Source organism: Mytilus trossulus, chromosome 14, assembly GCF_036588685.1.
Source record: "Mytilus trossulus isolate FHL-02 chromosome 14, PNRI_Mtr1.1.1.hap1, whole genome shotgun sequence".
In the NCBI taxonomy this organism is placed as follows: domain Eukaryota; kingdom Metazoa; phylum Mollusca; class Bivalvia; order Mytilida; family Mytilidae; genus Mytilus; species Mytilus trossulus.
In genome coordinates, this window is record NC_086386.1 from 12500487 (window position 1) to 12522669 (window position 22183).

Consider the following 22183-nt stretch of genomic DNA (forward strand, 5'->3'; position numbering starts at 1 on the left):
AGCTTGTGATAACATTACGCTTGGAATGTGATAAAATCAAATGCTGATTTAGACTTTTGGTTTTGTATTTCTAATTTGATTTTAAGCGGGAAAGTGTTCGAATGTTTGTTATTTTATTTTTTTTTATCTTAGGAACAAAAGTTACTTCAAGACTGACATATGAAATATGCTAAAAACTGTAATGTCGATTTCTGCTTGTGAAAATATGAAAATCAAAATGACGCCTGGTAAATCGGTCGTTATTTTTGATTTCATACATTGAGCTTCACATTTTTTTTTAATATATTTTCAATATATTTATTAATCAATTTGAATTGCATTGATAATTCAAAATAATTTCACATTTAAATATGAACTTCTAAAATCTGCGAGTTAAAATATAAAGACATCGAAGCTTAATAAATACCTTTCTTCACCTTATCTTATCTGACTTTTGAAGGTTACAACATGCTGTTAATATCATTATGTCTACTTATTTAGATGTATTCATCTGGATTTAATTCGCTCATGATCATGCTGGGATTTTTATACAGCCCTCGCACGGTCGGACACCCAATACTACACCCAGAACTAAATTGAATGTCCAATGACTACTTCACATGGTCAATATACAGTTAATCATATTTTTCAATTCAGTATTAACTGTTTACTGGAGTGTGAATATTTTGTAAAGACAGATTTGAATAAAAGTGTAAGAATAGAGTGGTAAATTTTTATTTTTTATCTATCTTTTCATATTATTTTTCACTGATGTATACAAAATATGTTCATATCATATAACATTACACACACTAGTGTCAAATGGTATAACGGGATCAAGTGTACATCATAATAAGCATGGTTATACATAAATGTGTTCCTACATATAGAAAAAAAAGATGAAATGGTAAAAATACAATGAAATGAGTTTGATCAATGTGCAGTATAATGAAAGTGTAATTATGATGCTGAGAAAAACAACTTTGATAGGTGGCTACATGGTAGGGCAGGTATTGTATGTTTAATTAAGTTTGATTAAATAGTTATAAGGAATGACTGTAAATAACCTTTTCTGTCGATGAGGAATTACTATCACAAATGTGGTTCACACTCACTAACCCGCAGAGCACCACATTTTAAAAGTTATTTCGAATTGATGGTTAAATTCAACAGTAATTCTTGACAATTTGATTCTTAATTGTTTTTAAAAAAGTAAATCATGAATAAAAAAAAACCCGTTGATTACGCCCAAGTCACATTGAAAAAATATGTCTATGAGTTAATAAACAAAAACATTTCAGCCAATCAGCTAAACTGAGTGTTACATCAAAGTAAAATTACTATTCAATAATATAGCATGTACTTGAGGGGTATTTGCGAAATATACCAGTCTTGAGAAGGAATTTCCCTCGCCTTATGGCTCGTGAAATTTTACATTCTCTCGACTGGTATTTTTCGCAAATACCCCTCCTTAACATGATATATCTGTTCAAGATCCTTCATGCAATGATGTATAACATTAAATGCTAAAACTAACGTAGAAAAAAATGTTTGATACAAATTCGTCACAAATGCTGCCTTTCTCGATAAAAGTATTAATATGTAACCTATTTCAACCGTTGAGTCTTAAAAATATAAATAATTAACTGTAAATTTGTTCTTGAGCACTTAAATGTATGTGGCATCGAGGTAGACTTATTTTCATTTGCACATGATAGCAAGAGAAGGTTCTGCACAATACTTGCATGTTTGTTATACAAGTACCAACAACAACATACACAATTTGAAAATTAAAGGTGTGTCAACATTTATAAGTAAGTGTAGTGTGAGTACTATATTAGGAATACAGAAACACACACAAAGATAACATTCAATTAAGCTATATCAATATTAGTTACAGGTATAAATCATGTAATAAAAGATAAGGAGGAAAAAAACCTTAACATGAAAAAAGATATTGTTAACAATTAATCATTTAAGTTTTCAAATACATCAAACGAAAAGAAAATTCATTGAAGTGATAGTAATAAATTTTATTGTAAATATAAGCGTTTTCAAGTATCAATTCGTCAACAATTGTTGATTCTTTTTGAAGATCCGTAAATTGACATTTACAACTATAACATATGATTCCCATATATGCTATCGTTTTAAAATGACATTGTGTGGAGGAGAAGTCAATACGTGCAATTCTTAAATTGTATTTTATATATTACCAAATAAATGATAAGTTTACCAAACAAAAGCTCACACAATGAGTTGAAGCAAACATCGACATTGTTTCATCACAATTCCGAAAACATAACATTTTTATCAACATTTAAGCAGTTTAACATTTAAAGACATGCATATGTCAAAGCTTTACATTCTTTCACCTCATTAATTCATTCATGCATTCATCCATCCATTCATTCATTTAGCATAGGAACAAAATATACAAAATGATTGCTAGTATCTTTACAATGTATATTCTTGTTTTTTCTCTCCCTCGTCAGTTGGTTCTTTAGCTGGTTTATGTGGTCGACTGTAACTTACAGTTTCCTCCTCCTTAGGAGCACCATACTGTCCCTTACTAGAATCATACCTAGGAATGGAAGATAATTTTTCAAAACAACAAAGGAAATGTACACATCATTTTAAATTATGCATTCTTACAAGTTTTAACAAGTAACTTCATTAAATAAATATCGAACTATTAATTGATTTTATTACAAATCACTTGTGTTTTTTTTAAATATATTTACAAGAATGTGTCCTAAGTACACGAATGCCCCACTGGCACTATCATTTTCCATGGTCAATGGATCGTGAAATTGGGTAAAAATGTAATTTGGCATTAAAGTTAGAAAGATCCTACCATATAGGGAATATGTGTACTAAATTTCAAGTTGTCTGGTCTTCAACTTCATCAAAAACTACCTTGACCAAAAACTTAAACCTGAAACTCCCACTTTCATTTTCTATGTTCAGTGAACTTAAATTGGGGTCAAAAGTATAATGTGGCTTTAAAATTAGAAAGGTCATATCATAAGCAACAAGTGTACTAAGTTTCAAGATGATTGTACTTCAGCTTCATCAAAAACTACCTTGACCAAGAACTTTAACCCGAAACTCCCACTTTCATTTTTCTATGTTCAGTGGACCGTGCAATTGGGGCCAAAAGTCTAATTGGCTTTTAAATTAGAAATATCATAACATAAGCAACAAGTGTACTAAGTTTCAAGTTGATTTGACTTCAGCTTCATCAAAAACTACCTTGACCAAAAACTTTAAGCTGAATTTGGGCGAACGGACGGACGCACGAACGAACAGAGGCACAGACAGGAAACATAATGCCCCTCTACTATGGTAGGTGGGGCATACAAATCATCCTTTCACCATTGAAAACAAACGGTGAAGAGGACGTGTATAAATTCATTCAGAATTGGCCACATTCTATAGATTCCTAAATAATTAGAAATTCATAACAATCAAATACAAATGATCCCTTTATTAATAATAAATACAACACTTATTTCTTTTAACTATTTTGTTATGACATTGGTGAATTCATTATATATTTAGTTGTCTTTTAAGGGTTTGCTGTAGAATAATACTGTAAAACCACCAAAGAAAACATCATTGTGAAGCTCATTCTATATGTTTTTAAAATGGTTCATTGTATGAAGAAATAATAAAGTTACAAGTATATCTTATAATTAACATGTACTAAAGATTCGCGTTTTGTCACCAGGAGAACTATTTTCTATTAGATTGATATGCTTTTTGCCATATGGATTTTTTTAGTCTCATTTGATTCATCCTGTTAATTATTCCTTTGAACCAGAAATCAGCCCAAGGCTACAAATTGGTCTAATACACAGATTGAAAATCCACAACTCCGAGACGGGCTTTTGCTTAAAAAAAAAATAACTCCCACTGTCTATTTGTAATTCGCAGTTCGTTTTTTGTTCATTTGTTTGTTTATCGTAGCAGCAACCAAAGGCAAACAAACACATGCTTATTTGAATAGTGTAGTCAGTTGTTTGAATGTCTGTGATGTTGGTTCGATCCCACTGTAGGTGGAGTATAAATTCCCCGAGGGTATCACCAGCCCAGTAGTCAGCACGTCTGTGTTGACTTGGGTTATTGATATGTTCATAATTATAAATTAACTGTTTACAACACAATGCTCTTCAAAGACGTACTTTATTCGGCTGTTTACAAATTTCTGATGGGTCTTTTGAAGACAAAACGCGCGTTTGGAAAAAAATATAAAATTTTATTTCTGGTATCTATGGTGAGTTTATTTACACAGTTATTGCTGATCCCAAAAATAGTCACACTAAACTATCATGTTTGAGTTGCTTTTCCAATGTCAATACTAAGAAACTACTGTTATGAAAATGGGAGGATTAACCAACCGTTTTTTTTTCTCGGAAAATGCCTATACCAATTAAATAATATGACAGTTGTTTCCCTTGGTTTCGTATGTTTGATTTTGTCAGTTTCGGTAGACTCCCTCTTTTTACTTTACCTCGGATTTTTTTTTACCAATACCTATATTAAATCTATGAAGCATATCTCTGTTACAATTGCATAATGATATTGGAAAGTAAAATAACTATAATACCAAAGTCCAAAGGAAATTCAAAACGGAAAGTCCTTCACAAATAAGCCAAATCATAACCTTAAACACATGTACAGAATGGACAAATAAATATCATATTTCTGACAAGGTTAAGCATTTCCTTATGTAGAAAATAGTGAATAAAACCCGTTTTTATAGCTAGCTAAATGATTATGCAAAAAAAATCTTTATTTCTGGTCTTTTAGCATACATAATGGCTAACTAAACCAAACATTTTACAGTCATAGTAATATAATGATCAGAACATCAGTATTGCTCATTACAAAAACAACATAAAAGACTTACTCTCTGTTCTTTCGCTTCCTGACAATAACAACAACAATAGCAAGGATAATAATGAAAATAAGAACAGCAACAACAATACCCACTATCATACCAGTGTCGGCAGTCTCAACTGTATCTGTAATATAATGATATATACAGTTCAGTCATGCTTAAAGCAACAAAGGTACGATATACCCAATCAAGGTAATACATACATGTGAAAATTAAAAAACTAACAAATTAAACGAGTACATTATTACAGTTAAATAAGGCATCGCAGCTTTCGACCATCATCAGTTTTTAAAAGAACAACGTATGGTTGTATCTACCACACACAATCATATTCGTCAGATATTATGCTTTTGGGAAATCTTATAGCATTACACAACTGTTCATTGCAGGTGATCTTCGGTTATTGCTTATTTAATTAATCCATAATATATCACTTAATTGCTACTATCTTTGTGATAATAAACAACAGGCAACAGTCCAATACCGTTTGATGTTCAAATACAAGATGTAAGACATAACAAAAAACAAAGGGCAAAACAAAATTGATGCAATTTAAAGCACTAAACAAAAGGTATGAAATAACGTTCACCATATACAGACTGTCGTCAATTTCTCAATTTTATATTCGTTTTATGGACAACTGGTCTTGACTTAAACGTTTTTGTTTCTAAATTTAAAATGTCGAAATACAAGAAAGTAGATTGTTTACGGGTGCAAAGAGTTATAGTAGTTGCTAGGTTTAATAAAACAACTTTTATGGATTGACTTGCACATGTGAACATGTGAAGTTATTGTATAATATTTACAGTTGTTATCGCCTATCCTTTAATAAACAACCAATAAGTTGCACCAATTAGCAATAAAGTTTAAATAATAGTATATACCTGAACATTTGGCATTGACCGATGGAGACCATGTCTGAGTAGTTTCACTTGTTGCTGAACATGAATATGTTGTGTCATCACCCTGTAGGTGTCCCTGTCTACAACTCTCTATAGTTACTGTCTGGTCTAGTAAGTAATTCGTGCTACTCTTGACACTTCGTGGAACGTTGAGAAGACCACACGATCTTACTGTCAATAAAAAAGAAGAATAATGACGATAGATTTTTATGACAATATAAATGATTATTTATAAATACTGACATTTATATTGAAGCTATTTAATAGTTATCCCATATTTGTAGCGAATTTGTATTTATTAGTATCCCATTTTTGTTACAAAAACGTTGGGTTTTTCATACGTTATAATCTTAGATTTGTCCTAGGTGTATTTTGCCCTGTTATCATTCATGACATTACAGTGACTAATAATAATTGCAGACTTGGACAATGCTTGTTTGTCAACGTCATGCAAAATAACAGGGTATTTTTAAAGAGGTAAAGTATATTTACATAAAAAGTAAATCCGACCCTAAAACTATAACATACATCTTTGGTTTAGAAATGTAAGATAATTTAGTAATTATAAAAAAAGTACATCGGAGGGAATAGTCGTCATAGAGATTAATTATTATGTATACGTTCTATACATTTAAGGGAAGATTTTATCATTATTAACTTCACGAATGTGTAAATTAATATATAGATAATTTCATATTTTAGAGAAAGGGGGAGTAGATACCACACAGTCAATTTTATTAGTAGAACAAAAATAGACATACATATGCGAGTCGAAAGAATAACAATCAAAATATCAACATGTACTCTTAGCACTTCAAAAAATAGATTGTGAAAATTGATTCCCATTATTAAACATGATCCAAAGAAAACGATTGAAAGCATCGCAGCGTTTAAAGATCAAATGGAATGAACACGAAATAGACTTCACAACAATGAAAATAATGAGATTCAAAAGAAAATTCTAGTTGATCAAACCATTGGATGCTGAAAAACGTTGTTATTGACGTCATATGATAATTGTTTGTGTTATGTAAAATAAGACATTTCTCTTTTGATTTAAAAACGTAACGCTTACGTCTGTGATAAAGATGGTAAGAAACAAAGGAAAACCAAAAATATCGAACTTAAAACGGTAATATTCCCGACATTGTCCAGTAATTTTCAATCTTGCTTATATTCCTCGATGTGCTTTGTATTATTTGTTAGATAGATTTATGTTTTAATACAATTGCTTAGAAAGCATTGTAATATAATATCACTAACATTAAGTGTGTCCTTATTTAAAGTTTGAGAACTTGTAACAGGTTGTTGTTTAAATATAGATTTTTACATTGATACCAGTGGATTATCGGATTTATCCAATCGAGATAGTTAAATTATCAATTTTAAAGTCCGAGCCGCCTCGGCGAGGACTTTAAAATTTATAATTTAACTATCGAGATTGGATAAATCCGATAATCCACGAGTAACTATGTAAGAATCTGTTTCTCTAATGATTAAAAAGACATTTTCTTTTTTCGTTAACCGAAAATCCCCTTCGAGTGCCTTTCACATTGCACGAAGTTGTCAATTTCATTAACACCTGTTATCGTATTTTGATTCATTCAGTTAGCTAAAAAGGTCATGACCCTCAAAATCATCCAATGATCTTTTGAGATCACCAGCAACCACACGTTGATTAAATTTTTTTATACAATGGGTTCGGAAAGGGATAAATTTCCATAGAGTTAGAGAAAACCGTTTATAACTACATTAGAAGACATGGTCTTTACCTGGTGTAAGAAAATGTCGTAGTTCGTGGATTCTCATAGACATTGATTTAGTTCTTAATGCAAGGTCCCTGCCACCAGTAGCAGTATAGTCAAACAAACAAGGTTTAGTATTGTCACATTCCCGGAGAGGTTGTCTCAGCGGTTGATCTACGGAACAAATGGGCGGGTCATGACTTGGCGCGACATGCATTGGTAAAACACTGTCTTTCGCTGGTGTTGCCCCTGTAATACAATATGAATGATTTGAAATGTGGTAATACATGAATATTACGCAATCTGATAATTATAATCAATACACAAATGAGAAATCAAAATTGATATCAGATTTAGGATGCAAATAAACAGGTCTTTCTTAATATTTGTTTTATTTTAATCTTGATGTTTATAATTTGAAGAAGGTTAAACTAAGATAGGTCTTTCTCATGAGGAAACAATAGCATAAAAATCAGATAAAGAAAACCTTTTTGTTCCAATTTTAAGATAAATTTATTAATATCTGATACTTACATGGATATTTGAAATATTGATAAAGTGTTAAATCATCTAGTTTGTCTTGTTTCATCTCTTCAGTTATTGTATAATTTACATGTAGCAAGTCATCTGTGGCATTCCCGTTAAAGTTCCCAAGCAAGCCTGCTACTTTTCCCTGTTAATACATTAATTTTTTTTATATACTTTTATAATTCAAACTGGAATAAGAAGCGAATACGAGGGAATATGGAGAACATGTATTCATATCTACAAAATGACATTAACAATATTTCTGAACTTGTACCATATTTTAACCCACCTATTTTCGCGGAACCATTATTTCGAGTTTCGCCCTTTAAAGATCAAGATTCTCATTGTTTTTTTAATAGTTGAATATGGAAAGATCCGAGTTTGACTAATTCTTGACGATTTATATTCGCATTATTTTCTTCTAGCGAAAGTCTCGTAAAATACGTTGGTTTATGTCCATTCAAAACAATTGTATATGCCAATTGGTAGTTGTGAAAAATTATCAACAATTTTTTTAGATGTCGGACCAAAAATTCAAAATTCCTATTTATTCAACCAAATTTTGCAAATTTTACACCTTTCGTATTATATATTTTATCTCAGTCACGTGTCGGATTCAGAGGGGGGCGTATTATTTATATTCGCATTATTTTCTTCTAGCGAAAGTCTCGTAAAATACGTTGGTTTATGTCCATTCAAAACAATTGTATATGCCAATTGGTAGTTGTGAAAAATTATCAACAATTTTTTTAGATGTCGGACCAAAAATTCAAAATTCCTATTTATTCAACCAAATTTTGCAAATTTTACACCTTTCGTATTATATATTTTATCTCAGTCACGTGTCGTATTCAGAGGGGGGCGTAGAGGGCGATTTTTTTTTTTTTTTTTTTTTTGTAAAATTATTAATCAGTCTAGATTTCGTGAACTTTTTCATTTCCCGAGAATTTAATTTTTATACGACAATTCTTTACTTATAAATATATTTTTCGCTGGTATTTACTGATTGTCAAAGTCATGTGATTTGCTATGGTGGAGTTGACCAATGCGTTGAAAAAACGGCACACGGTCATTTTGAAATTCAAATTACAGTTATATACATTGCTTAGGCTGAGGATGTCATGACAATCAGGAAGTCTTCAAAGCGACACAGGATTGAGCAAGAACGTATTGACTTCTATTTCACTATTCCACCAAACAGAAAGTAATAGTAAATACTCTATAGACTATTATACTTTCATGAAAAAAAGTTCCACAATATTATTTACCTACGAAAACATGTTTAACCCTAAATGCCCCAACTTATTTATTTTATAAATACAAAAGTTGAAGAATGATCCCCAGTCACTCCGCCGCATTTTTGCGCCTGTTCCAAGTCAGGAGCCTCTGGCCTTTGTTACTCCTGTATTATTTTATTTTTAGTTTCTTGTGTACAATTTGGAAATTAGCATGGCGTTCATTATCACTGAACTAGTATATATTTGTTTAGGAGCCACTGAAGGAAGACTCCGGGTGCGGGAATTTCTCGCTACATTAAAGACCTGTTCGTGACCTTCTGCTGTTGTTTTTCCTATGGTCGGGTTGTTGTCTCTTTGACACATTCCCCATTTCCATTCTCAATTTTAGTATAAGCTCTAGGAAGATTTCAAGTCTCAGGTACGAAACCATTTGATTTGAGGAGGCATTCTGAGATATTTGAGAGAGAAAAAATTGACTCTGATTTTTGCCTAAAACAAAAATTCTGGCCGTATCTGGATTGAAAACAATAGTCCACTTTTTTGCTTTTAAAAACGAAAATTTCCAACAAATATATTTAGCATGAAATGAACATGATCAATAAAAACGGGCGTAGTTTTTTGTGGCCGAGGTTTGCATGTCTTACTGGAATGTCTGTTTCGCCGGACTTATATATATTAAAAACTTTTTCAAGACCAGACTGTAACCTGCCTGCTGGTTGTGACCGTTTGAATAGTGCATATTACACATATTTTTTTAGCCCAAAAAGGGTCCCAAAATTTTTCGCCTCGTTCCGCTCGGCGATATATTAAAATCTACGCCCCCCCTTTCCAAAATCCTGGATCCGCCCCTGGGCACGTTTGGTGCAAAATACACAATTCCAATCCTGGTATCAATGATCAGTTCCATACAAACCAGGCATATTATGAATTTTTCATGTTACATCTTGACATTCAAAGTTTCAACCTTTGTTCAGAGTCTTGATGTTTTATTAAAATAAAACGTTCAGAGTCTTAATGTTTTATTAAAATAAAACGTTCAGAGTTTTAATGTTATATTAAAATAAAACGTTCAGAGTCTTAATGTTTTATTAAAATAAAACGTTCAGAGTCTTAATGTTATATTAAAATAAAACGTTCAGAGTCTAAATGTTTTATTAAAATAAAACGTTCAGAGTCTTAATGTTTTTTTAAAATAAGCATTCGGATTTCTGCTACATATAACTGCTGTTTTTTTCTAAATCTCAAATAAGAATACTATAGAGTGCACTTATTTTCAATTGTTGATGCAAGCTCTTGGCTCCAAATTATCTTCATCTTTTTCTCTTTTTTAATTGGTTATTTGTGTAATAATCAGCAGCAATCATAAACGTCTGTTTTGACTCAGGAAGATGAACGGCACTAAAACAATAAGTTGTGCAAACTCTTACAAAGACCATGAATGTCTGGCGGTATGAATACCTCAACAACGCATGTTCTGAGTCCAGGCCATTTATTCCAATGTTTTTCATGTAGAAATAATACTTCTCTATTGCGCTGATCTTTATATTAACATTTTTAAGATGTATAAAAGTAAAATCACAAAAATACTGAACTTAGAGGAAAATCAATTCGGAAAGTCCATAATCACATGGAAAAATCAAATGACAAAACACATAAAAAACGAATGGACAAGAACTGTCATATTCCTGACTTGGTACAGGTACTTTAAAATGTAGAAAATGATGGATTAAACCTGGTTCTATAGCGCTAACCCTCTCACTTTAATGACAGTCTCATCAAATTCCGTTATATTTACATCGATGCGTTAAATCAACAGAAACAATAAATAAAATAGTCAAAATATGGGAACATCAGTCATCATCGGTATAGCAGAAAAACAATATTGATCACGTGATTTATATGACCAGAACGACGTCACCAGTATGACACATGCTGTTTTAATTGTGCTATTTAATAATAAGTTGACTTATTGTTTATTGAAGAAAAGTATGTATACTGCTGTTTAAACATAGTATAGCCAAACCGTTTTGATATATCATATGAGTTACCTTAAATGAAGGTGGTGCCACAACTAAGACACACAAAGTTTTGTCACAGTCAGCAATCTGTACAGCAAGTCCATACTGCTTTAGAATAACAGTGAAGTTAGCTTCTTTACCTGTCTCGTCCGTGTTCACAACCGTGAATGCTTATAAAAGGAAGGAAAACATATTTTGTTATAGTGTTTAATGTGTTTTAATCAGTTTCTCATATGATTGGCTTAAACTTCATGTCTTGTCTGCATAGCAATTACCAATTCATTACTCACCTTTTTTGAATAAACAATTGTTAGGAACGGAACAAATTTATTTTGTATATTTTCAGCAATTGAATATGAAAAATACCCTAAAATTTCGGGTCGAAAAAGGCAAGCTACTGCATTTGAATAAAATCAAGAATTGCCATACCCGATTCAATACGGACAACTAAAAATAAATAAATAAAACACCATCATAGAGGAGAAGATACATACGTCTGTTTTGATTACCTACTATTCCGTTAATTAAAATTAACTAGTTATTCAATTACATCATTAACTTTAATTTTTAATAGTTGTTTAATTTATCCACTTATAATTTATGAAGAAACAATATTAATCGTTTCAGAATTTGTCTACTCATCTAAGCACTGTGTATTCATCTGATAATACAATCGGGAGCTAATACAACAACATCAACGGTATCAAAACAGACAAAGTTTCGAAAAAGGAATAATCGAATAAGATACAGGTTGCTCGTTTTCAAACTGTCACCTTCTTTTGTCTTATGTATACCTTGAATTCGTTTCTTACTATTTTTTTGTATTCCGTATTATTATGTCTGTTCGTCTTTTTGTCTTTAGAAATGATGTTGTTTATTTTCAATCTATGAGAAAAAAGTAAAATCACAAAAATACTGAACTCAGAGGAAAATCTCTCTGGTATTTTTCGTCCTTCTTTCGTGATTCTGACCGTACTATTGCAACAGGTGCCTTATTATGACTTTAATGATCAAAAGTAGTTTCCCGTATGAACATAATAAGTAAAAAATGAATTTCGAGAATTACTGTGTGACTTTAGCATATCATTTTTGAACTGTATATCTTGTTATATAAAGTCACGAGGATGTGTATAAACATGTACACATGACTTGAAATTTACGTAAATATAAGATAATATGATACGTTTAAAAAAAAACCTATGGTATGTATACAGCAACGAACCAGCTTACATAACCAACAAGTACATATATATATATATATATGGACGGCTGCAGTACAGGCGATTTGGTGTCACGATATCACAGTAGCATGGGTTCGAATCCCGGCGAGGGAAGAACCAAAAATTTGCGAAAGCAAATTTACAGATCTAACATTGTTGGGTTGATGTTTAGACGAGTTGTATATATATATATATATATAATTTAGCTGATCTGTAACAATAACATCTTCATGCCTTATATATCATGTACTGTAGTACGCCGCTAGATTAAAACTGACGCGGAAAGGTAACATATGGCCACCGAAAGCTCTTTTTTTGAGAGCCCAGGTGGTCGTGTGGTCTAGCGGGACGGCTGCAGTGCAGGCGATTTGGTGTCACGATATCACAGTAGCATGGGTTCGAATCCCGGCGAGGGAAGAACCAAAAATTTGCGAAAGCAAATTTACAGATCTAACATTGTTGGGTTGATGTTTAGACGAGTTGTATATATATATATATATATATTAAAATGTCTTTTGTGAATAATACATGCAATAAAACCTACATTACCAAGACACATATACTCACATTTAAAGTCCTGCCAGTAGGATTGTTTATTGTCAAAGAAACGATATTGCTGATTGACCAGGACGTCAAGATAACGTTCACTCCTGTCTGCTGTTGGTAGTTTAAGTCTGATTTCTACAGTTTCAGTAGTTCTACCAAGAACAACACGAATTCCTACATTGGTTAACATGACAGAGGTATTTCCTCTTTCACCTGCATTTCAAGAATCAAACGGGTTAGATTGGAAGCGAAGTTGAAAAAATTGGAAACAAACTGGTTAAATTATATACCATCTTATCAATAATGTCTGTTTTCTCTAATTTCAAGAACATCATGTATAATGGATGATTGATAGCAAAAGGGAGTTATGTTTGGGCCCAGCTGTGGAATCGTTTATATAAAAAAAATATGCAACTTCAAATATAAAAGGGGCAGAATATGTTGCAAAAAAATCAAAACTAAAACAAACGATACAATGAATATATTGTCAGGCTATAATGTTCATTTCAAAGATAAAAAAGGCATGTGCATTGCGAATCTTTAAAAGTCTTTTTCCATGCATTGTATACGTTTGTTTAATACTGTATTGTTAGCGATTTAGTGCTTCCCTGAACTGATTTTTATAAAATAGTTTATGTTCAGTCCACAAATCGAGATAAGTGATATTTCCAAAAACTAAAATAACCACGCTACATGCCTGCGTAAAATGAGAACCTTTTCAGAGGCTGACTGACGACTTGACTTTTTGTATTTCTTTTGAAATGCGATGTTTATGGTGCCTCTTTGAGTTTCATTTGTTGAATGTGTTTCTATTCTCGACACTTTATCAACAGAATATATAGGAATACATATAAAAAATTTACCTTTCTTTTGTTAAAGAATATGGTTTTTAATCTATTTGTTGGTGGTTTTACTGAGAGTAACATGGTGCTAATGTCTTTTTGACAAACTGAACATGTTTACTTGTTCGAATTTGCATAAAAGAAATAATGGAATCAAAGTGTTTAAAGGGGGTTCAATACTTAAAAATATGGAAAATATATTGAAAGTCAGGTTTCAGTAATAATAGACTGTTGAGTATACCAGTAGAAAAAAACAATTTTGAAAAAAAATGAAATTATAAGACATCATGAAATAGTTTAAATCTTTACATGTTGTGCCAAAGAGTAAAGCATCAAACTAAATCCATTTCGAAAACTGTTTTCAAATAGTTTGATTCTATGTATGTTGGTGTTTGTTTTGTTTAACTTCAGTGGTCCTGTTGTTTCTATGGTGTTCTCTTATACTTGATGTGTTTCCCTCGGTTTTAGTTTGCAACCCGGATTTGTTTTCTCTCAAACGAATTATTACTTTTGAACAATGGTGTACTACTGTTACTTTTATTTATGCCACATGCACCAGTGAACAATTCAAGCCAAAATGCACTTAAATAAATGTACCTATATGTAAACTTTAATTTATGTTACTCGTGTGAATATAGTACTAAGCTTACCAACAACTTCAGGGAAAACATTTTCGTAGAATCGACCTTGAACTGTGACAACACTTTTATCCGGTAATGTAGTATTCATCAATAGGAAATCACCATGACCACACATACGTTGATGCATCCCATCAAAAGTTTCAATATGACCTTGACCAAAAATCATTGCTGTAAATAGAAAAAGTATGTTATTTGAAACACTAGCTTAAAGGTTGCATTAAGATTATACGAACACCAATGCAGATTTGTCAAATTCAAAAGGAACGAGTACATTTTGATAGTATGAAGTCAAATTTTATTGTTGTTCCTCAATGATCATTTATGAAGAAACTGATATTTAAGCACTTAACTAACTGACTTCCGGGGTGCACTTAAGTGCTCCCAAAATATGAGTGTTAACGTAAGTTGTTAAAAAATGTTATCCTACATATAAGAGCTACACTTAACGTATTTTTTACTTAAGGCATCTATATATAAAGCATTCGCATTAGTCCAACGCCCATAATGAATCTTTTATTTACTATTGCCGTTATTTGTTGCAATGATACGATATGCAGTCGTACATTAGAAAATAAAAGTAACACTTTTCTAAATACAACCAGCTTTCGACAGAAGCAGGTTTAACCAAAAAAATATTGTTGATTATGCTCAAGTTTTGGTAATTGAGAGTGTGTATTTTGATCAATTGTTATAGTCTTCCTGTTTTATAATATGCCTTGTAAATCGCATTGTTTGTAATATTCTTTATTAGTTAAATCTGATCGTTTATTTACCTGGCATAGGAGGGCTATATCCTTTACAGTCAATGGTTGGTCGTTGGTCCATATAATAATCACAGTCCTTGTAGTCAGTCCACATACAGCATTGGAAGAGTGAAGCAATATCTAATACCCAGTGAGACATGTCAGGTACAAGGTCAAGGCGACCGAAAGGAGCGGCACCCAATCCATGACTTTTATCTGGAGTGCTTCCTCTAAAACTATCAGCGGCGTACCTCAGATTACTATTGGCATCATAACAACACTGGTTACCGGCACCGGATTTGCTACAAGTAAAACGAAAGAACTTTTGTCCTATATTACTTTGTATTTGAAAAACAACTTAAGTCTTAACTTTCTTGTAACTGGTTTTGGTGAAATAAAGCATCGTTGATCATTGAACCATTTGGAACTTACGTTTTCAGTGTCCAGTAAACATATATAATAAATACTCAAATAGAAAATGAGAGGTACAATTTCTGACCCCAAAAAAACCTTGAGTTTATATGATAAAGGGTTTTTCACTCAGTGCCTACTCGAGACTAAGATATTTTACTGTTTTGTTATTTTAGAATAAAAAGAAAGACTTCTTGTCTAAACTATATCCGTTTTTTAGTTAAAACACTTATTTCGAATTGCAGATGATGTATGTATAGCTGATAGCTGGGGACACGAAAAAATATCCATGCACGGCTTACTCCGTTTAGATGTAGTGATGTTCCTCTGAAATGTACATCGTTTGATTTTAAGTGAATACATAATACGGAGTAGCCAATATACTAAACAATTTAATATAAAACCTTTTCACTAGTAAAACATAAGTAGGTATAGGTCTTAATGGAATAATTTTATACAATCGATAACTATATGAGATATATCCAGTGTAATTGTTTATTCACTATTGGGAGCATAGTCGTATGTTCTAAATGAATTTATTAGTTTTGATTTTGATTTCAATTATCAAATCTAATAGGAAAAAACCTAGTTAATACACCTCATTTTACAAATGACTGAGAAATAGGAAATTCGATTACAGATTTCTAAATTTCTATAATTTGTTAATTAACTCACGTCGGTTGAACAGATCGGACACAATGGACAGATCCCTCGTGGTATCTACATTTACTGGTTCTATCATACAAGTAACATCCAGCATCAGAGTAGAAACGTCCTATATCACTCAGAGCCTGGACTAGTGTACAGGGACAACTCTCTACATCGTTCAACCAGCTCATATCCTGTTTATCCTTGTCATGCCACATCTTACATTTCTGACTTGGCCAATTCTCACCTAGTTTCATGACCATTGCGTTGTTTACAAAAAATCCTAGAGGTATCAACTTGCTTATGATGAATCTGAAATATGGCAAAATTTAAAAACAAAAATCTATTAACTCGTTCGACACTCTCAGTTGAAGTTTACGCATGGCCACCTTGGAACCTTGGGAATTGCTAATCTAATTTGCACTGCTTCAAATACATAGTTTTACTATCGAACTCAAGTATACTTCTTAAAAAACTAAACTGTTCATTAACAGGGGGGGGTCGAATTAATATGGTCATTATCAAACACATTTCATGAATAGCTACACGATTATAGACACCGAGGACATGCATGTAATAAATATAATGCCTACCATACCAAACGATGACGAAGGCGAGTATTAAGACCTGTGTTCTATGTTGGTTGTAAAAACAAGGTCAAATATTCAATTGGAACTGTATGTTGTGGCTCTTTGTCTCCATACGTACACAATACAAAAGATGTTCAATAAACGTTGTTACCATTTAGTCATTTAAAATTGTCAAACAAAATAATATAAGATTAAATTGCTTTATACCTGTAGGACGTAGCCTGTTTTTGATCTTGTAGTTCAGCCATAACAACTCCGATTTCATACTCATCACAAATAGAACCTATACACGTTATACTACTTGTCTCAAATGTAAACTGCCCATCGGATGCTCGAGTAGATCCTATATTTCTGAGGTTGTGCCAGGTAACCTAAAAAGTGAAATCATAAAAATACTGAACTCAGAGGAAAATCAATTAGGAAAGTCCATAATCACATGGCAAAATCAAATAACAAAACGCATCAAAAACGAATGGACAAGAACTGTCATATTCCTGACTTGGTACAGGCATTTTCAAATGTAGAAAATGGTGGATTAAACCTGGTTCTATAGCGCTAACCCTCTCACTTTAATAACAGTCTCATCAAATTCCGTTATATTTACATGATGCGTTAAATAAACAGTCACAATTAATAAAATAGTCAAAATATGGGTACATCAGTCATCATCGTAAAACAATTTTAAAAGGGGACAATTTAACAGAACACAAAAGCATCTTCTATCTACGAACACATTAATTGATTTGAGTGTCTGACGTCAGAAAATTTTATACGTCACATAAATTTGTCGTTCAATGTGCATACAAACAGTTTTAAAATTTACATAGGCAATGTAAGCATACAGGGTTATAAAAATCAAAAGTATGTAAGAATAAATTACAGAAATAGACCGAGATTTAAACTAGTCCAAAAGTTATAGGTAGAATTTATGAGAATCCAAAAATAGTTAATACCACTACGCGATTGAATGATTTTGACGTTTGTGGTTCAACGTATATAGTAATGTAATTCATAATAGAAATATGTCATAATGACATATAATAGACCAATATAATACTGACGGAATCTTTTAAATTACAGAGTCACGTAATAAGAAGAAAAGAAATACAAAAAGTCGCATATACAAAACAAACCACAAAAAAATGAAAGCCAATTCAAACAAATTGACGAGATGTATAAGTACCGAGCCACGTCAAACTGATATCACATAAAACCATTCAACAGTAAAAGTAATATTAATACTAGAACAAAGACAAATGAAAGAACAATAAAACATGTTGTTAAGATGATAAACAACATCAGTACGCAGAATCTATACATCATGACCATCGTGTATTATTTGAGAAGTTGTTACGGAATATTTATCAACAAGGTCTTGATACCTTCCGATGAACTTTTTTAGAAAAAGGACGAAACGTCCCTGGTTCGTCAACTTTCTACTCAGACACTGATGACGTTTTACAAAGTCTGAGTAGGAGCTGCAAGCTCTTGAATATCGAATAAGTTGGGAAATATATATCCCATATGCAGGTGAAGTTGGTATATTGCTACTAAGGTGGGGAATTTATAATTTCAAAATTAAAGGAAAACAAGAGCGTACAGATACAGTCGTAATATTTTAACACAAAACGTTAACAAACAAATAAATCGCTGGTCCTTGGTTAAATGTTTACACTACACTTTAATAGCTAGTAAAGAAAGAAGAAAAACGATAACAAGGTAATTCATCATTACTAGAATAAAAATAAAAGAAATGTTTGATTGTAATTTCTGGCTATAAAATTAACAATGCTATCAAGTCAGAAAATCTAATTCTATGAGATTTGATTGTAGCGAAAACTGATAATCAAATTTTACACAATTTCACTCATTTTCACTCAGTTTTCGAGGAAACACACATTATAACATCATGAAAGATCGATATCCGATATTTACCTAACATTGGGTTCTCTCCATAATCAACATCGAGTCACAACATGAAAAGTTGTTACAAGCGAGCATAGCGGACGCGTTACAAAATACTTCATGTTGTGTCGTGCATATGATATTCTGTAGTATTTATTCCGGTCAAATGTATTTACGACGGATCAACTTTAATGTAAGATCATAAAACTGTAATATACAGTTAGAATGAAGCTTTTATTAGTGAAGAGTAAATATATCATGACTCACTCCATTACTATTTTCCTTATATCCCATCAAAGAAATGTTGAGGTTTGCATTTCCATTATCTGTTAACAAAGAACTGTTCCATTTTAAAGTCAACTGTGTTGTGTCCGTCTCGTTCCAACCTTGTCCCTGGCCCATATAAGGTAACTGAAGTCTCTCCGCACCAGACACTTTCCCTGGATTAACTATAAAATATATTGTGGTAATTTGAACGTGATTTCAAATATCAAGAGAAAAGTGTGTTTAAAAGCTAATCAAAGTAATAGTAAACTTATAGGTGTAACACCACCAATGAGGGCCCGGTCAGAAAGCACATACCAGAAAGTAGTACATATTTAACACAAAGTAGTTCCTACGCATGAGTGTAACTTTCAAAATATGTAGAATATTTAGGTATTTTTGGTATCAAATGAAAGGAGAAGGACTGGTGATCATTGTAGAACACTTTTGGACTTTTGATTTTGAATATTAAAAGATATGCACCAATCTTTAAAAAGAAGGTACATTTTGTCTGTTTGTCAGATCTGAAGTAACTGTTTTGGTATATCCGAAGTTCCGGGAACCAGTTCTTTCTTATATGCCATTAAAAGTATGTTGATTTTTTTTCAGAACAAGACAGCATAAAGTGTTGCTTTGAAATGCAATGATTGCCACTTTATTTGAACTTAAAACAAAAGAGGTGTCCCTGCTTGAAACGGAGAAATTTAATATAGAGAGCAATAGGACCATGCATTAGTGGTGTACTTCCTGAAGCATAATTTATGAGTCCCTGAAATTGGACAAAACTGTTTTTTGAAACTACAGTATTTAGTCTTAGTTTTTCACAATGATGAAATCCTGATCATTGGAGCAGCTGTCTATTGAATAAGGCAATTGCTCAAATATTATGCATAACGCGTCATTTGTACGAATAAAGTGTGGTAAACCATAAAAGTCAACGAGTGCTGACAAAAAATTCCCCCGAAGATGAGAATTTACAAAATTTTCAGCAACATATACGTGACTTCATTTTTTATAACTGATTCAGCTTTTAGAATCTTGATTTTACCTTAAGATAGCTACTTTATTTACACCTCTAGATAGTAGATATCAATGTCCATTATTTTTGAAAGAGAGGCGGCGATACACAATGGACATTAAAACTCGGAAATTGATAACAAACTGAATTCCATGACAAAAACAAATCACGACAAAAAAACTAACAAAAAATATAATAGAAAAGCAACACGAACCCCACCAATAAAGGAGAGGTGATCACAGGTTTTTTTTCTGACCGTCTGGGGTAAATTCATTAAATAAATATACGTCATCAGGGACCGCCCATTTAGGGGAGAGCTTTCTGTATAACACTGAAGTTATATGGTCTTCTGATTGGCAGATAATGTTTGTAATAAATATTTTTTGGTAGATGGATCAAAACTAGAGATGAAAAAAAATAAAAAAATGCTGAATATACTAATTTTTTCCCCTTCAGGGTTGAAAAGTAATGGGGGTCAGTATGGGAATTCAGTGCAAATCTACATTGTTTGTAAACAAGGCCATGTGAATGCCCAAAAATGCCGCATGACCCTATGTTTTTATTATTGCAAGAGATAGGGCTACATTTGTACTTTCATGAATGATATATGAAAGATTTTAATTTTCTAAAGGTAAATCAGGTATAAATTTATTTCCACACATAGATTAGCATTAAAGTCAATAGGAGATTTTTTACTGAATTTACCCCTATAAGATTCCAGTCAATTGCGATGGTAAGCTAACATTTTGGATGTACACATTTTCTTCTCAGTAACAAGCCGCATATCACTGCAATTTTTTTTTGGCTATTCAATCAGATGCTCGAAAATTTTTAACATATTATAAAACACTGCTTGGTATGCATAATTTTTTTTCTTCAAATTACATAAGAATTATGAATAGATTTGAATGTTCGGTAAACGCTAATGATACAATGAGAACCTTAAAAATGCAAAAACTAAAAGACATCTAGTTATTTAAACGGCAACACAAAGTTTTCACGAATAGAAGTATGCTATAAAGTATTTTAAGCGTATATTATGCAGTCATAATTACATGTTTTCTTGTTATCTGAAATTATATTATCTGATACATACCAATCAGTATTTTTGTACTGTGTGAATATGATCGCCCGTCGATAGATACATCCACAGTAATCCATCCACGTATAGACATTCTTGGAACAGAACATCTTGCCTTCATAACATTAACTTTATAGCCGTGTGTGACTAAATCCTCTCTACCTCCAAATCTACACTTAACTTGTGTTAGACGTGTGCTACGTTGCATACATGGACCAGATATATCCAGCATTTTACCACCAAGCATTCCAGCATATGTTGGATAAATATTTAGAACACCTGTACAGAAAAAAAAACCAATATGAATTTATTTCAAAGTTTCAGTTTTTTGTTTTTAAAGTCTTTTTATTTGGATGTCCCTTTTATGATATCGTGTGACAAATACTAAGATACTGCCAAAATCGTTTGAAATATCTGTGTTGGGCTGTCGTCGTCGTCAAACGTTTAACATATAGTAATCTGTTTATAAATTGCTCAGTAATATTGTTAGAACATTACATATATAAGTATAGATACACAGTTTTAATTTGTTTTTTTTACAGTGTTTTTAACTTCGAAAATGGGATTTACGACAATGTCTCGCACATTATTCGATGTTAAGGCTTGACATGTTAAAGCTTATTTATATCATCTTTGCTCTTGTTTCTAAATAAAAGATACACAAAGCAGTTTTCAAAATCAACAACAACAATTGTACTGAGGGTTGAAAAAAATAACATTTTTAAAACTACACATTATGATTTTTTAAAATGAATATTTGATGTTTGGAGATATATGTTACCTCCACGATCGTTAGAGCATCCGCCATGTTGTATTTGTTCTCCGTCTATTCTGTAGATATACCTCCCCTTTGTATCACTTCCTTGATAACTCTTGGGATATTGCAATTGTCCAGCGTTTAATGCGGTTGTGTACCCTCTTCCCTCGCCAGCATTAAAACCAGACTACAACAAAAAGT

General features: G+C 32.1%; 1 protein-coding gene across 2 annotated transcripts in view; it reads right to left on the reverse strand.

Annotated features, from left to right (window-relative positions):
* Nucleotides 1-699: 699 nt before the first annotated feature.
* The window catches only part of LOC134695608 (sushi domain-containing protein 2-like), a 73831-nt gene continuing 52347 nt past the window's right edge, over nt 700-22183 (reverse strand). For both annotated transcript variants that reach the window (XM_063556897.1, XM_063556898.1), the window contains 14 exons: nt 22007-22169; nt 21241-21504; nt 19130-19311; nt 17165-17328; nt 16395-16679; nt 15339-15610; nt 14575-14733; nt 13104-13295; nt 11347-11486; nt 8067-8205; nt 7560-7781; nt 5770-5958; nt 4895-5009; nt 700-2563 (listed from right to left, as the gene is read on the reverse strand). In XM_063556897.1, the coding sequence (XP_063412967.1) occupies nt 2437-2563; nt 4895-5009; nt 5770-5958; nt 7560-7781; nt 8067-8205; nt 11347-11486; nt 13104-13295; nt 14575-14733; nt 15339-15610; nt 16395-16679; nt 17165-17328; nt 19130-19311; nt 21241-21504; nt 22007-22169 (2613 nt within the window). In that variant the 3' untranslated portion in view covers nt 700-2436. The remainder of the gene's footprint in view (nt 2564-4894; nt 5010-5769; nt 5959-7559; nt 7782-8066; nt 8206-11346; nt 11487-13103; nt 13296-14574; nt 14734-15338; nt 15611-16394; nt 16680-17164; nt 17329-19129; nt 19312-21240; nt 21505-22006; nt 22170-22183) is intronic.